The sequence below is a fragment of the Phalacrocorax aristotelis genome, chromosome 3, assembly GCF_949628215.1.
Source record: "Phalacrocorax aristotelis chromosome 3, bGulAri2.1, whole genome shotgun sequence".
Taxonomy (NCBI): Eukaryota; Metazoa; Chordata; class Aves; order Suliformes; family Phalacrocoracidae; genus Phalacrocorax; species Phalacrocorax aristotelis.
In genome coordinates this window covers 90,308,021-90,325,732 of record NC_134278.1, presented here as the reverse complement: position 1 = coordinate 90,325,732, position 17,712 = coordinate 90,308,021, and the positions used below count along the sequence as shown (strand labels likewise).

Genomic DNA, 17,712 nt, shown 5'->3' with positions numbered 1-17,712 from the left:
CCACAATCCACTAACCCCATTCTTTGCAGGGAGAAATTGTCTTTCTGCTCTGCATATGTAGACAATACCTGGAAACCTCCTCCAGCAACTGCAGAGAGATGCAGGCTGCTGTCGGAGAGAGCTGTGGGTGTGCATGAATGAATGAGTGAATCAACCATTCGTTAGCATTGACATGAAAATCTCCATGCTTTTGAGGCTACTAATTAGCATTCACAATGGTAGGTGTTCACTTGCATGACTGCAAAGAGAGACAGAGAAGGAAAGGTAGCTGGAGCAAACCGCTACTTCTCCCAGCACAGCCCAGGCTGCAATCATGATGAAGCATGGATGTGCCCACACCATGACAAACTTGCTGTGTCAGGACATGAGCAGTCTTGTTGCATTTTTGCCTGGAGCACCAGGCAGAACATAGGAGCATTTGCTCAGCTTGTCCAGCAGATTTCACAGCCCATGCAGAGCTCTATGCTGTAACAGCTACCACTTCAGCCAGCTTGGCTGAGAAAAAGCTGTATGAACCATAGCCACTGCAGTGCGGAGCAGTCCTATAACACAGTGTCATCTCTCATCGTTTTGGCTCACTGTCTCCCCTACTCCCTGACTTCCACTCTTTCTTTCAGAGCCCAACTCCACTTTTCTCTTGGAGACTGTGAAAGATGGTCTGAATGTGCCTGGAAAGGGGTGTGTGAGTGACTGGGAAATGGGGGAGATCTTCTCCCAGTCTCCCAGTCTCCTATGCCTCCTAACCAGTCACTTTTCAAGCAGATGAAAGCAGATAGGATAATGCAGCGTCTCGGCTTCACCTTTTCTGTTCCAGTGCCATTAAGGCTGGATGATACAAAGACTTCATTTGCATGGACTAATGAACATCACCACAAATACTGACAAACTCTTGTTTTCTTCAGCTCCCCTCAAATGTCACAGAAATCCCTCAGCTGAAGCAACCTTTCTGAGGGTCTCAGCAGGAGGCACTGGGAGACCGGAACACACACTGCAAGCTGCACAGAAAGGAACTGGGAACGTGCCTGGCTCTTCAGAGAGCAGCTTACCAGTGGATTCCCATTAGCAGAGTTAATGTCTTGGTGTTCCAGAGGAGTCGTGTACCATATGCAGTGAAAGAGCGGGGAAGTAGGTCAGCAACTTAACTGAGGGAAACAGGGAGCTTTAGGGAGAACTTCATGGCTGACAGCTAATTAAAATCTGAGTTCCACTGCTTACTGTTGCAATTATTAGATTTCAGTGTGCAGGGTGAAAAGCAACAGCAGGGATTGTGTTCGCTGCAACCATGCCAACTTTTTCTGCTCACACTATCCTTTTGCCATGCTAGCTTGTGCAGCACCTTGCGTCCTACAGCCACTGCCAAACCAAACACCACTGATACACATCCACAGCTCTGCTCAGGTCCTGATCAGAGCACAGCACTGTGCATGCTGTACACATTTAGTTGTGCTCATTTTATATCAATGGCCCTGCTGGGAGAACTGAGTCCCATCAAAGTACTGCACATGGCCAGATGCAACCTTATCCCTCTTCTGATGAGTTTTAAATCAAAAGAGGTGAGACAGACAATCAGAGTTAGCTACTGGACACAAACCCATGGTTTTTTCTAAACCAAATTCTTATTTGGAAATGCCTTTAATCCCATATGTGGGCAATAAAAAAGTGAGATCAAAACTAAATAATATCAGTAACAGATGCAACACTAATAACAAGTGGTTGGTTTGTTGGTTGATCAGTTCATCATGAAGTGCTTTACAAAGGAGATTTGTGACATTGTACATGTCTTACACCTCATCTTGAGCAGGGAAATTTAGTTTTCCATCTCTGCTGAAGGATGTGGTGATGCAAAAATCTTTAAAAAAAAAAAAGAAAAGGAAAGAAAAGAAAGAATGCAAAGCACAAATTAAATCCAAAGGTAAAATTCTGGGTTGCTGTCTTGTCAGTGGTGACAAAAATTAAAGGCACCACCAACAAGATAAGAGGGAGAAGGAAGAATAATGGCTCTGCTTCTCCATGGTTCTTGTTGCACCTGAGAATCTGGGTGTAGAGGGCTACTCAAGGTCGCTGGGTACTGGCAACTACCACTGTGTGAGTTATTAGCTTTGGTCCTATTTTAAGTTCCTAAAGCCACAGAGTTTTGCCTGGAGGGTGGGACAATGGGTTCATCTGCTCCTTGCTGGAGCCAGTGAAGGGTGGAGGAGTTGTTCAGGCATGGTGAAAGGGGAATTGCCCACAGAAAGGACACTTGGGCCAGCTTGAGGTGCAGCAAGTCATCCTGTGCAGGGCTTCTGCCTTCCTGCAGGACCTCGCCAACGCCGATGACCCTCCTGTGGGGAGCTCTGTGGGCTCAGGGGCTGAGCTGGACACAACCAGATGTGGGGACAATTCCCAGGAGGACCCTAGATGACCAATATGCCCCTTGCCTCTCACCCCGTGGTCCCTGCTGTCCTCTGCAGACACCACAGCATTGGTAGTGTGAGAGGGTAGTGAACCTCAACCCAGGGCCCCTTGCATGGGCAACACTGTGGGGCACGGTGACAGGCACAGCAAGGCACTCCTCGCACCATCCCCCACTCCTGCCCCCTGCTCGCCATCTCTCCCTGGGCTCCCTCGCTCCTGCAGGGTGCAAATGGGGTCGGGCTTGCCCTGGCAGGCTGCAGGGCGGGCGGCGGGATGCGACGGGCCACGGCGGGCAGGAGCCGGACAGCTGAACGGGCAGGGCGGGCAAGGCGGACAGGGCTGGGGGCAAGCAGAGCACGGACGGGGACCGTCCCAGGCAGGGCAGGGCAGGGCTGGGGTCAGGCAGAGCAGGGCAAGGCAGGGCTGAGGTCAGGCAGAGCAGGGCAGGGCTGGGGGCTGCCCCAGGCAGGGCGGGCAGGGCTGCTGGGGGTGGGTCCGCAACCAGCCCTGCCTTTCAAAGTCCCTCGCTCCGAGGAGGAAATCGGGAAATATTTCCAGCAGGAGGAGGAAAGCTGAAGCTGCCACCGCGGAGGAGGGACGGCGGGTGTCTCCCTGCCCGCGCAGCGCCGCGGAGGGATGCGGATGGAGGGGAGGCTGCCTGCGGGGCGGGCCGGCTGAGCGCATCCCCGGGGCGCTGCGTGTGTGTGTGCGTGCGTGTGTGTGCGCGTGTGTGTGTGTGTGCGCGCTCCCTCCATCCATCCCTCCATCCCTCCCGCCCTCTCTCCCTCCCTCCCGCCCTCCCTGCCGCCCGCCGCCGCAGCCGCGCACCGGGGCTCCGCCGCCCGCCCCGCGCCTCGCCCCGATGCCCCGCCGCTGCTGAGCCGGCCCCGGCGGCGCCCGCTCCTGCCCCCCGCCAGGTAGGACCGCGACCGCCCGGCCCCCGCCCCGACCCCCGCCCTGCCTAGCGCGGCCAGTCCCTCGCCCCCCGACACTGGGTTCTACACCGGGGTCCCCAGTGCCGGGGGGCGGTGGGGGAGGCTGGATGGGGGGCGCGAGGCCATGTGGGAGCCGATGGGGAGGTGGGGGCAGGATGCTCCCCACCCCCCGCCCCGGGAATGCTTTTTGCAACCCAGCCACGGCACCTTTAGGCAGGCGATGGGGCTCGCCCCCCTCCCCCTCTGACCAATCGCGACATGTCGCGACGGGAGGCGCGGCGGGGGGTTGCCTTCTCCCTATCCCAAAGGCTGGGCTTTGCTGGGCAAGTGGGGCCGGGGAGGGAGCTGGACCAAACAGCCCCCCCCGTGGGGCTTACGGGCATCTTCCTCCGTGCGCGGCAGCGGGGGTGTTCGTGCCTCCAGGCAGGGCTGCTTTTCCTCCGGCCCCGGGGATTTCTGCCTTGAAACGGTTTCCGAGGTGAGTGGTGGGAGGCACCTGCAGCCACGGTGAAATTCCCATTTTCATCTTTACTGGCGTGTGTTATTAAGGGCTGGCATTAAGCAGCGCTCATCACGTAGGCTTTGTCTAGGTGGAAGCATGGCTGGGGCTCTTCCGTCATCTCGAGTTTAATTCTTTAATCGTAGCTTTGTTGCTTCCCCCCCCCCCGCCCCCCCGCCGAGCCATGCTAAACAACCCCACACTCAGCTCTGTCTCCAGGGCAAAAGCAAACTGCCAAAATGTTGTAGAAATGCAGCAAGCACTAGGGAGAACTGGAGTCTAAAAATGAAAGCTGTAGTAAAACCACAAGGTCACAGGCGTGTGGGTGCGAGTGTTTGATTTCAGGGTTCCTCTTTGCTTGCGCTTCACAGGAAGCTGTTCCTCCAGTCCCAGATGTTGGAAATCCACAAGTCAGTCAATGGAAATGGGGTCTGACAGAGGCTGGGGTTCTCTGTGCACTCTCTGGACACCTGCGTAGGTGTTCATGGGTTTTTTCTCACCACCACGAAGAGAAGAGGTGCACTTTTATTCAGAAAAAGGAAGCTGGAACACTTGCACGTTGATGTGATGATGGCAGCCAGGGAAAAAAGCTGTGCTGTATGGCTTTGGCTGGGGCAGTGGACATCCCCAAAGAAAGGCATTTGTGTTCCCTTGGGTGCATCTGATAAATGTTTCTTTCTCCCCTTTTCCTTCCGATTGGTTCTTCGATAGCAGCTTTGCCCCTTTTCCAGCAGAGGCATTTAGCCCAAATAGGGAAATAATCTAGCATTTCTAGAACCATAACCTACCAGCCAAGCCATGAACCCCCCGCACCGTCTCCCCAGCAAAGTTGATATATTGCTTGACTCCTCTTATACCCCACCAGCCCCGTTTCTCTGGAGGCATAAACAACTCTTAAGCCAGTGCTGGGGAGCTGCGTTGCTCAAAGCTTCCTCTGTACCAGGGTTTGTGTTCAAGATATTTGAGGAGACTGGATGTACTCTTTATGCCTAGCATCCCTGAATGCCAACACCAAGGAGCACAGTTTTAATCTGATGAAACTTTGCTTGCTTCTCTCTCCCCTACTTTCACTAAGCTTTTTGTGATCTTTTGGCTGTGAATTGCTCCTGAGACTTAAATATTCACTGTCCTGCAGCTGCCCAGGCTGCACTTAGTTTCCTCTCCTGGCACTGCTGTACACGGCACAGCATGAACTTGGCTCACATCCTTGCTCTTGGGAGTCTCCACAGCACCTTGCATGATGCCATATCAGTACGGCCATTCCTCTGCCTGTTTGGGCCTTTGGTAGTGTCCCAATCTGCTCACACCTGCCAGGGTTGCAATTTTCTGGCATTGCATCTAGGACAGAATTTGATTTTCTGCTGGTTTTGGGGGGATGCAGTCCTGCTGGCTTACCAGGGAAAAGCCACTGTTCTCCAGCATCTTAATGAAACTTAGATCCTATAATAAAGCCCAGTGTTCCCCAAGCCATGAGCATCACTGGACAACCAATCAACAGGTTGGTCATAGACAACACAAATGGCCCTCCTTGTGACCAGTACATTGAATAACCTGGAGCTCTGTTCAGGCTCAGGGTGCCATAATCTGCATGTGCTCCCAGCTCGTGGATATTAGTGTCCACAGCTGTGCAAATCCTGGCTGCACCTGGGTCTAATGCAGGGTGCTCAGGGTGCTGTGTCTTCAGGACTCTGACATCCATTATGGGCTGAGTTCACTGACTGGTCTTTCCCTTGCCAAAAGCATGAGTGGTATCTCTCCAGCTATTTTCAAGAAGCTTGTAGGAATTTGGCTTTCTCTGCTAACTATCCCTCTGGTGATTTTAGCTGAAACTGGGAGGAGAGGAGTGATGTGAACAGACAGACAGACGTAGAAACTGTGATTTCATATGCCTGGCTTCCTAAGGAAACCTAGCTGCAAATAGAAGTGAGATTTGCTGCTGCAAAGAACTCCTGGGGAGACAGAAGGCAGGGGAGACTGGGGAGGAGGGAGGGGTAGTTAACCTCGCTTTTGAGACCAAGGCCTGGCACGTACCTGGGCTTAGACTCACTTTCCTGAGATCTGATGGTCTAAAAACTGGGCATCTGCTTGGCACTAGTGTTCGTCTCCCTCTAGAGTCAGCAGTGCCAAAGCTGTAGCTCTGGACAGCTGCTCCCCTGGGAGGTGCTACCACCCTTCATCAGCCAGGGCTAGGCACCTAACTGATGGACAGAGTGTGCCAGGGTGGGCCTCCAGCCCAAACTAACCTGCCCAGCTCCTGTCTAGGACCATGTCCAAATTGCCCAGGGCCACAACCTGCATTCGCCTCAGCGTTTCCCCACACACATTCCCAGGGACATCTCCCACCTCTTGTCCCCCAGATGGGTGCAGGGATCTGGGGCTGGGGATTTGTCTCTGCTCCCTTGAAGCTTTCTGCTGCTTCCTCCCTCAGAGCCCAGGAAAGCATCCCGCTGCACAGCTACAAACCCAGTGCAAAAATGGGCCCAGAGGGAAGAGTGGAGACAGGCACACAGAAACGAAAGCAACAGGCCTGCTAATTCCTCTCTCCTGGCCCCTATGGGGCACCTCTGGGCAGATGATTCCTCACTGGGCTGCCCAGGAGCCTCAGGCTTATTAGTAGTGGTTTATTCTCCCAACACTCATGGGAGGTGTTCTTCCCTTTTTACAGAGGGAGACATAGAGTACAGGGAGGTGATGTGCTGCCCCTTCTTCTCCCAGCGAGTGAGATCCACAGGCAGATGAAGACATTAACAACCCAGGAGGAATAGTGCAGAAAAGCCTGATGCTGCGTGATAAAGAGGAGACCAAAAGCAGGTGGTAGGGATAGAGAAATGGTCTGGAAACAGCAGCAAGTAGGAGGGGAGATGGAAAAACAAAAACAAAACAAAACAAAAAAAAGAAATGTAGCATTTGTCCCTTGCTTCTCATTTCCTGGCATTTTCCTTGCTGAGGTCTTGAATCATGGAGGAACAGGACGACTTGCCACTTGGTCTCTGTGCATTAAAAAGCAAAGCTGGAATCTCCCTGACAAACACTTTCAAGCTCAGTCTCTACAAGCTGCCCCCAAATTCACCCAATCTGGCTGAAATTTTATATCGGGGATGTTTCATTTTCTCTATTTATCTGTTTATTTTGGAAAGTTGCTGGGGAGATTGTGGGAGGAGATTGGATGCTTCATTGAAGAGATAGGATACTTGGAAAAATCAGTGGCAGACTGATAATTGTTCTAACTTTTTAGTGTCCTTTACAAGAAACAGGGTGGCCTGATGTGTATTTTACTTGATAGGCTTCATGGAGGGTTTGTGCCTCTGACTATATTTGGAAAGGTTTTGATGGTTTTTTGTACTGATGCAATCAGGATGCTGATAGCCTGGAAATCATTTTCCTGATGTGGAGATCTGGAGGGTCATGGGCAGGGGATGCCAACAGGCTGTGCCTGTTTTGGAGTGGCAGACCTGGGTGGAAGGGAGAAGGAGCTAGGCAGAGCTGAAGCAGGGCTGTAAGCGAAGGGTTTTCCAAGCTGTGTTTAAAGTGCCGTCACACTGTACAGTCCTGAGTTGGCAACATGGTATTTGGACATAGCGGCTTTCCTCCACGGGTGCGGATATACAGCCAGTGTGGCAGTAGAGTCCTTTTCCTGCTTTGATGGGTAAAAAACACAGCTGTCAGGAGCTACTTTTTACCAAAGCCATGTGTCAGCTGTGGGTCAGCGTCAAGATCAGAAGCAAAGCCAGCAGAGCCTGTGGCTGCCTAAACAAATCTCCAAGCACCCTGTACCTTGCAGGGCTGTTGGCATCTGTTTTGTGTCCCTCAGCTGTAGGAAGCTAGACCTAGGCTGTTGGCTGATTTACTGATGGATGGTCAGAGACCAGACAATTTGTTTGAGCTTTTTTTTTTTTTCCTACAGTCATGTCTTTTCCCAGTACAGGCTTTGCTCGAGCTGCCCTGCTGTGAAGCAGATTGCTGCTTTCAGTAAGGCACAGGTGTACAGGCTTCAGCATGGCCAGGAAGGGTCAGCAGGAGAGGAGATGTTTGCTAGCCCTCCGGAGATGGGATGGTGGGTATGAGTCCTACCATGGAGGTGAGGTATGCAGCACTTTCCCCAGGGAAGGCTGGTTATTGCTTGCAGTAAACTCTTAACTGCTGCTCTCCTGCAAGAGAAACTGAGGAAGGGGTGCTGTAACTTGGAGACTTCAGGTCTGACCCTGGGGTAGGAGCTTAAGGCACATAACTTCAAACAGCCATTTTTGCTGGGGGGGGGGAGGTGGGTGGGCACTTTTTGGCTAGGAGAGCCTGTCCTCTCACTTGGGGCCTTTTTGGGGGTGGCTGTCTTTTCACCAAGCTCACTGGCAGGGGAGTGAGTAGCTGGCTTGCTTTGAGGCTCTGTTTCTCTAGCTTGCAGGCTAGCTGTCCCCTGCAGTAGCTACCAGCTTCTTAGCCACAGTTTTTGGCCCCTCTGGCTGAAGAGTGACTATTGTTCTCCTACCCCTGACACCGGCAAAGGGGGGTTTGAGCTGCCTTCCCTGTCTCCCTGCAGCAGTGCACTATCACTAGGAAAAGCTCCTCTCTGTCTAGCTCTGACTAGATGGGATGGGAAAGTGCTGGCTGGGAGTCCCCGTGGTGTTGCAACATGCTCCTGGTTGTGTCCCCACAACATGTCAAAAAGCAGCCACTCATACGAAGAGCAAACTTCCTACTACCCTCCAGCAAGTGACCGGTCACCCTGTGGGGCGAGGCTGCTGTTCCCACCTCCTGTACACCAGTGACATGGCTGTGGGGACACTCTCTCTCACACAAGCTGTCAGTAAATTCACAGTAATTGTTTATTATGAAGCTGATGTCACAATGGGTTAGGCACCATCAGGTAGCATTGGTGGTAGCTGTAATGGTGTGAACGTTGCTGTGTTACAGCTGCTCTGTACAAGTTTTCTGTTGAACACTGGGAAAAAAAATCCCCATGGAAAGTCTCTCACTCTCTCTTTGTGTGGCCATTCATTCCTCGTGAGCACAGGCCACTTCCTTGATTAATCCTTCTTCTATAATGAAAGTGTCTGGGCTAGTAGTGTTTTTTCAGTACTCTGAAAAATAATGGTGCTAACAGCTTGTTGCAGGTGGTCATAAACCTGTGTGTGATACCATGGTGTAGGAAAATAACAGGAAGGGCCTTACAGTGGTTATCTCTAGGGTAAAGTGCCCAAATGGAGATGGGACTTTCGGGAGGCTGCTGCAAAGCAAAAACTGTGCCTTGTTGAAAAGCAGAGCAGCTTTCAGGCTCACTTTGCATGCAGCAAACAGCCAGCCTGAAGGAGTGTTGCTGCCAGGGAAAGGTCAGAGCAGGGTCTAAAAGGCTGTTTTCTCCCCATCTGGCAGCTCCTGAGATGGGGAGCTGGAGCACAAGCTGGCAGCAGGAGCTCTCTCCCACCAATGTGTAAAACCTAGAGCTCCCATGTCCAGCAGGGAGGCAAATATCTCTGCAACCCTTCTAGCCCTGCTCTGGGCAACAACTGACCTCCTGGTGTTTCACAAAACCAAGGGTCGGAATAAAGGCTGGACTAACATCCCTTGGCTGGGAGCTGCATCTGAACGGAGCTTGCCTCGAAGGGACCATGCAGTCTTTTACAGGCTTTCCTCCATGACTGTGCAAAACCAACTGCTAGTACCCTGGGGGAGCTTGTCCACAACGGGAAGTGGCACAGCTGTGACTTCAGGAGAGCACGAGCTGGGATCTGGCTCCTCTGGTTAGTTCCATCTCTACCTGAAATCTTTCAGGCAGATGGTTCCAGGCAGTCCCAGGACAGCTCTGCTCCCTTGGTGGTAAAAAGGGTTCTGGGTGCTGCCCCTGGGCATGGGGTAGTGCTTATGAGCAGGGTTATGCTGGCCTGGGGTGGTGGTTTGGGGCTCTTCACCAGACACGTATGGCCAGCACCAAGCCCAAGAGCAGATTGTGCCCCTGCCCAGCATTGCCATGATAAATCTGACCTGAGAGGCATTGCAGGAGTGATGCCCAAGCAACGAGCACCGCAGCAGGAACAGTTTGCCAGGGCTGCTAGCCTGGCATGCTGTGAATCAGCTACCGCATTTGCTTTTATTGTTGATGGCCGGGATGGGAAATGCAATTGAGACACCTTAATGAAAAGCTAACAAAGCTGGGTTTGGAGGGAGGGCTGGAGTTCTGGTGGCCTTGCTTCTCATTAGAGAATAATATGAATGATTTTTCTGGGAATATTCCTACCACTGCGCCTGCAGCAGTTTGCTGACCATGGGCCGGGACCCTATGCAAATGCAGAGTAAGAGGGTCTCTGGGGACCAAGCTGTTTATTTTGGATTGTACAAATAAAGAAATGCTGCTAATTTTATAGCAGCTGCTTCTCAGAGATATTTTGAGTGTTGGGCTCTGACTGTGTGTGTGTAACCAGCACATTGTGGCCAAGCATTTTCTAGCCCTCCATAATTCCTGAGGCTGGTGTTATTGGTTCAAGTAGGAAAGCTGGTAAGGGTATGTGAACCTTGCTTGATGACCACACCACAAAATGCTGGACAAAGTCCAGCATGAAGTTGGGGGATGCTGTTGTCTCTCAAAGAAGGGTCCTGACACGTTGTCAAGGCTGGTGGGTTTTTCTTCCAAAGCTCCAGCCTTTCCCCACCCAACTGAACAATCCAGGAAGGTTCCATTTTTCTTACCTCCTGCCATCTGAGGGAAAACATGTTGTTCTACATGCAGAGCTTGATGGGAAGGCCAGGAAGATGGATTGCTCAGATGCAATCCTCTAGGCCTTTTTTCCTCCCATTTAACATAATATAGGACTTGGTTTAAAAAAACAAACCAAACAAAACAACAAACCCAAACCAACTTATGTTAGAATGTTTGAAAGGGAAGAACATGGCAAATAAAGTTCAAGTGACTTATTAATTTAATTCAGTGGGTGTCTTTTTTCTGGCTGAGACTTCCAGTGCTCAAATCCTTTTAAGACTGTAGAGTTGGTCCAAAGTGTGATGGGACTCTTCTATTCTTTATGACCTAAATCAGTGACCCAAAGCATAATATTTTCTCTAGAACCATCTGTTTCCTCTTCTTGCCAAGGGGATTTCACAATGCCTGGTTGCTCTGAATAATTGTACATGTGCAAGAATATGATTTGCCACAGGGAGAAAATTAGCTGAACAAGGGCAGGTGGATGCTCTAAAGTTTTCTGTTGAAACTACTAACCTTTAGAAAGAGAGGGTGAAGAACCATGCAGCTGACTATTATTTTATGCCCACAATAATGTTTTTTTAAGCCTACATAAATAAAAAGAACACCAAAACTACACTTAGGAGCTATCTGGGATAAAAAGAGTAGATACCAAGTCAGCCTGTGTTTTGACAGCCCCTTTATCAAATGTCTCCGAGACTTGGTTTGGAGCAGTGTGAAACACAGGCCTACAGATGTTGGGTGGCTAATTCATGCTTCAGCTAAACTTCAATGACCATGAATGCACATCTGTTTCAACTTAGCTATCTGCCAAATGGCCTGCAACAAGGTACTCTTTACAAACATCATGTTTTCAATTTCTTACTTCAGATTTCTAAGTGGTGGCTGTAGCCTGCCTTCTGGGAAGCAGAAGGTACCGAGGGACTGTGATCAGGAGAGCAATGTGCAGGGCTTCTGACTCCAGCAGTAAGAGCTTTTTGTAGCATTAGCAGAATTTCCAAACCAAACAAGTCCTTTCTTTTAAATCTGTCTTCATACAGAAGACTTGCTTTTTCTTGTTCATTTTATCTGTTCTTATCACTGAGCTTTCTGACTTGCTCACTTCCTGCTCTGTGTGTCTTTTTCTTTTCTTAATTAGAAAATTGGGAGGAAAAGGGAGAAGGCAGACCAACAGTACCTGGTGAAGAAATGGCATTTATTTAGAACTGTCTTGATAAATTCTCAGTATTATTCTTCCAGACCAATAATCCAACCACACCATCCTTAAATAAAAGCAAATGAAGGAAAGGGCTTTGATCCATCATTACAATGTCTCTTTGTGGAGCAGATCTGACAACGTGAATGCAGGATGGTACCCATTGCTTCCTCCAGCCAGTTCTTCACTTGCACGCAGCCCTGTCCCTGCATAATATGCTCCTGCCCTAATGAGGAGGGGTGATTTCTGTGTCGTGGGGGATAAGGAGGTGGGTAGTGGTGACCAGGTGTTTTTCTTCAAGGAGGCATTGATGTGTCCCTGTCTGGGAGAGTAAATGCTTCTCCCCTGGAACTGGGGAGGATAAGACCTGGCTGTACTTTTGCAGTCAGCAATGCAGCAGAAGTAGCCTGTTGTGTGGCTGGAGAGCCAGCCTAGTTCCCAGCTGTGCTGTGAAACAAACCCTCTTTCAGCAGGAAGAGGGAAAGTGTGCTTAGCCATCCTACTTGGGTCATGCTCGCTATGACTGGGCCCAGGTGACAGGTGGGACACTGTCACTGGATGCAGCCTTTAGTGTGGATGGGTTGGTCTGTGTCCCCCAGCGCATGCAGCTTTGCAGCTGTCAGGCCTGGCCTTGTGTTTGCTGGAGACCAGGCAGATGGCAGATGGCAAATGGCAGGGTGAGACCTGCCAGGCATTGTGGAGGCTGGACTTCAGGAGGCATTGACTGGTTGTCCTGCTTGTGTCCCACCTCTGGTGTGGGGCTGGGAATACCATCCTTCTCTTAGAAGTGGAAGCCTTTCATGGCTGGGTTTTTTGTTGGTTGTTTTTTTTTTTTCTTTCTGCATTGTGTTTTTTTAATGAGCAAAACCAGTTCAGCTTTCTGTATTCTCCAGCAAAGTAAAGGTATTGACGTACTCATTTTCCTCTCTTCATAGAAACATTTTTAAGTACCATGCATTTAAATTAACTTGGAGTGGAGAAATGTAGTACGGCAAAGGTTCTCCTTGAGGAGAAAATATAGCTTTAATAACTAGGAATCTGGCTTTTATGGGCTAGTAAAATTGAGACTGTAACACTTAGCATGCTCAGGTTTTTGCACTAAGCATCCCTATGTACTTAAAGGCATCTGCTCTGTCAGTTTATGCACTGTTAACTAACTGCAAACCTCTTTAACAGCTCCTCTACACTGCTGGAAAATCCTGGGGCAGGACAGGGGCAAATACTGCTGTCATGCCTGATGACTGATGTAAATGGAGTGAGAAAGGCCCTTGAAGGGGAAGCCATTGAAGCTGACCTACTGGGAAAAGAGTGCAGGGACAGGTTTCCTCTTGAAGCATGCGGAGAGAGCCAGGCTTGGATGCATATGGGGCTCTTTCCAGTTTTGGGAAGGTGCAAAGTGATGCGCTGTGGAAAGAATGGCTCCAAAATCATTAATTAAAGACTGCCCTTCTGGTGCACCGTATGACCAAGTTACTGTTAAGGATAAGGTTTTGCCAGGGCTTGAGCTGGCTTCATGTTGATTTGTGATGTGGAGTAGATGCTTGGGAGGACTGTGAGCAAGAAAAGGCTGTGAAATGTGTAGTTTAAAATGATTAAAAATGGCGAGTGTAAAAATATTTTTTTAAAATGATGGGGAGATAATAGATTTCCCTGCTCTTACCCTGAACTCCTGTGAGAGAGTGTACCGTCATTTTGAAATGGGAAACACTTCTGCCAGCTGTGAAGCAGAATGATGGGCTTTAATTAGTTGAGAAATAAGAAAATGCAATTGAACAAATAGACTTTCTGTGAAGAGAAAGAAAGGGGCATTAAACATCAAAGGGGGTAGGTGCTAGCCCACTGGTAGCATATGACTCTGTCCTTGTTCAGATAACAGAGCTAGATGATTAGTACATGGAAAACTGCAGTAATCACAACACAAATGGGCTCATTAGATGGGTCTTCCTAAGTAACAGGGTAGCTTGATTATATGTTTGGGAAAGATGGGAAATAAACATGGTGTAGAGGAAAACCTGTTATCTCTGGTTGGCCTCACTTAATGCATGTTTCATTTTGTCTCTGCAGGCTGATGATATCTGGGACCTGTTCAGTGGAAATAGCCATGTCGCAAGCAACTCACCCACGCCCCTTCCCAGTGAGCTTCCAAATCCTGAGTGTTGTGCTGGTGTTGCTGTTCCATGCAGATGGCATACATGCGGAAAGCCCCAGCGAATTGCCTGTGAATGACACTGAGGAGTGCACTGGCTCATACATCTGCAAAAAGGGTGTGATTTTACCAATATGGGAACCCCAAGACCCCTCATTCGGTGACAAAATCGCTCGGGCAACAGTGTATTTTGTAGCAATGGTGTACATGTTCCTGGGAGTATCTATCATAGCTGACCGCTTCATGTCCTCCATTGAAGTCATTACATCCCAAGAGCGGGAAATAACCATCAAGAAGCCCAATGGTGAGACCAGCAAAACCACGGTGAGGATCTGGAACGAGACCGTTTCCAACCTCACACTAATGGCCTTGGGCTCGTCTGCCCCTGAGATTCTCCTGTCTGTTATCGAAGTGTGTGGCCATGGCTTCACAGCGGGGGACTTAGGGCCAAGCACAATTGTGGGGAGTGCTGCGTTTAACATGTTTGTCATCATTGCGATCTGTGTTTACGTTGTTCCAGATGGAGAGATAAGGAAGATCAAGCACTTGCGAGTGTTTTTTGTTACAGCAGCCTGGAGCATCTTTGCCTACACTTGGCTTTACATTATTTTATCTGTGTCTTCTCCTGGGATTGTGGAGGTTTGGGAAGGCTTGCTCACCTTCTTCTTTTTCCCCATCTGTGTGGTGTTTGCCTGGATAGCTGACAGGAGGCTTTTATTTTACAAGTATGTCTACAAGAAATACCGAGCTGGCAAGCAGAGAGGCATGATCATTGAACATGAGGGTGACCGGCCCTCCTCCAAAGCTGATATTGAGATGGATGGAAAGGTTGCTAATTCTCATGTGGAGAACTTTTTGGATGGGACATTGGTGTTGGAGGTGGATGAGAAAGACCAGGATGATGAGGAAGCCAGGAGGGAAATGGCTCGGATCCTGAAAGAGCTGAAACAAAAGCACCCTGACAAGGAAATTGAACAGCTTATAGAGTTGGCTAACTACCAGGTCCTGAGCCAGCAGCAGAAGAGCAGGGCCTTTTACCGCATTCAGGCCACTCGGCTCATGACGGGAGCTGGCAATATCTTGAAGAGACATGCTGCAGACCAGGCCCGCAAAGCCGTCAGCATGCACGAGGTCAATAGTGAGGTGGCAGAAAATGATCCCATCAGCAAGCTCTACTTTGAGCAGGGTACCTATCAGTGTCTGGAGAACTGTGGCACTGTTGCCCTGACCATCATTCGCCGGGGAGGCGACTTGACCAACACGGTATATGTTGACTTCCGGACAGAGGATGGGACAGCTAATGCTGGCTCTGACTATGAGTTCACTGAAGGGACAGTGGTCTTCAAGCCTGGAGAGACCCAGAAGGAAATCCGAGTTGGCATAATTGACGATGACATATTTGAGGAGGATGAGAACTTCTTGGTCCATCTCAGCAATGTCCGTGTGAGCACTGAGGCATCAGATGAGAGCATTCTTGAGGCCAGTCGTGTCTCAACACTTGCCTGTCTGGGATCACCATCTACTGCCACCGTCACCATCTTTGATGATGACCACGCTGGCATCTTCACCTTTGAGGAGCCAGTAACGCACGTCAGTGAAAGTGTGGGGACCATGGAAGTGAAAGTGCTGCGAACCTCTGGTGCACGAGGAAATGTTATTGTGCCCTACAAAACCATTGAAGGTTCAGCAAAAGGTGGAGGAGAAGACTTTGAAGACACCTGTGGGGAGCTGGAGTTCCAGAATGATGAGATAGTGTAAGTGAAGGATTTATTTGTCACTTACAGTCTCTTGTTCTCCTGAAATTAAATGGCTCCAGACCTGCACTGGAAATGTTTGGGTTCCAGCAAATTGCAGTAAGCCATGAGTGGCCTCATGTGGTTCAGGGAGCCTGAAATGCTGTGTTCCTCTCTTGCTAACAGACCAGAGAGTGATACCTGCTCAGGGGCACTCCACCCTTCCAGCAGCAGGAAGGTGGGACTGGTTTGTGAGCCCAGCCTCCTGCACCGTGCCCATGCACTGAGCAGATCTCTATAGCCTCAGCTCTACAGTGGAGCAGAGAACAAAACCAAGCTGGCTGTTACTGCCCAGCCACAAGGACCTGTCTTGCTTAAACTGAGTGTATGAATTGTGGTACCTACTTCTCCTTGCCTGTTGAGGGTCAGGTCATCTGGGACTGGGCCACAGCCTGTTCCACTGATGCTCTGTTCAGGGCTTTGGTGAAGGTCACTTCACCTCCTTCTCTTCTAAAGGCTGCAGGCCTGTGTCATTGTCCAATGCATGTCCTGAAAAAAGCATTGTCATGCAGAGAAGCCTCATGGTTAGGATGCAACAGCAGCCACATTTTGCTGCTTGCAAATAAAAAAGAGGCTGAAAGCTGTTAGAGGCTACTCCTGAGTACTGCTAGGTGGATGGTGGAAAAATTATTAGCACAGTAGCCTTATTACATTACATGAAGAATATTAATTAGCCCAGTAACTCATGGTAGAAAACATCTATCCTTGGGTATGTCATGAAGACCTTTCCTTGCCTAGCTGGGGCTCTGGGAGGAGCAAAGGTTGGGAGTTGCGTTGTTCCAGCCTCAGGCTTTTCCTACAGTGAAGTCTGTGTCTGCAGTCAGTTCCTGCCAACAGTAGACTTCATAGCACAAAACCACTGTGTAGAACTTGGAGCATTCAGTGGTAAAGGGCACTGCTATGTCAAGGGAGACCTAAATGTTGGCTTGGGTGTTGCATAGCATACAACTGGTCTCTTAGGAGCTGAGACAGACCCATGATGAGTGCTGAGAGTGGGCCTTATGTTCTGTTACTTGTATCTGCTCTGTGTGCACAGGGAGAATGAAGCAAATGGGGGAATAATAAAATTTCTTGAAGTAGGGGGAAAGAAAAAAGTGATTGGTAGTTCTCAGGCAGGGTATTAGACCAGTTGGTGCTTTGACTTCTCAGGAAAAACTGAGCAAGAACTTAACAGCTCCAGCAATCTGGGGGCCAGAACATGTATGTTGCTCACACAAGCGTCAAGAGCACACGATATGCCATTGTTCTTGGCTCCTGAATGACAGTTGTAGTAGAGAGGAATGCAGTTATTTGATTTTTTTTTTTCCATTCTGGGAGAAGTTGGGAGTTGTCTGCAGAGATGCAATGAACTAGGCTATAAGGATATCCCCTGAAGGCTCTTTACTTTAACCAGGTCACTCAGCACTAGCAAAATTGGGCTACTGGCAGGAAGACTTTGATGTTTGATGTCAGTTCCCCTGTGATGTGACATGTTTACATGGTTCCAAACATATGGCCACAGGCTCTGTGTCTGTGCTCAGAGGGGCTTGGGCTTCCCCCTTGTCTTGGATCCATCATGCTGGCCAGGACCTCTGTGCTGTCCTTCATCAAAGACACATGTCACCTGTGTCTTCACTGCCTGTTGGTGCTCAGTCTGTGATGCAGGGTTTTGCAGCAGGACAGCAGTGCCTTCTCCCCGGCTTTGCACAGGGGCCTACTGCCTCTGCTGGTGGCCTTTCCTCCACCAAGCTGTTCACTGCTGACTTTTGCCAACAGCCCAGTAACCAAGGGGTGTGCTAGAAGGGGGCTGACCACATCCTGTCGGAGCTGCTGCCTGGCCTCCCTGGGACCTGCTAGTGTGCCCTCCCCACAGCAGCAAGCCCCCTCCTTCCTTTTCTAACTGGCTGTCTGCACGTGCACAGCAAACAAGAATCAGGGGAAAACAGCTTTCTTAGAAACCTGAGTGTGTTTTTTCTGTGCAGATGCCAGGGCATTTGATATCTATATTGCCTTTAAACTATCTCTCCCTGGAATCGGAATGGGAAGCACCTCTTTAGGAGTTCACAGCCTGGTACAGATG

General features: G+C 49.8%; 1 protein-coding gene across 7 annotated transcripts in view; it reads left to right on the top strand.

Annotated features, from left to right (window-relative positions):
- The window catches only part of SLC8A1 (solute carrier family 8 member A1), a 136,168-nt gene that overhangs the window by 14,815 nt on the left and 103,641 nt on the right, over nucleotides 1-17,712 (top strand). For 6 of the 7 annotated variants that reach the window (XM_075088495.1, XM_075088498.1, XM_075088497.1 and 3 more), the window contains exon 2: nucleotides 13,779-15,614. In XM_075088495.1, coding sequence (XP_074944596.1) covers nucleotides 13,779-15,614 — 1,836 coding nt within the window. Of the gene's footprint in view, nucleotides 1-2,916; nucleotides 3,315-13,778; nucleotides 15,615-17,712 lie in introns of those variants that run through there. The other variant, XM_075088496.1, reaches the window with a different exon arrangement.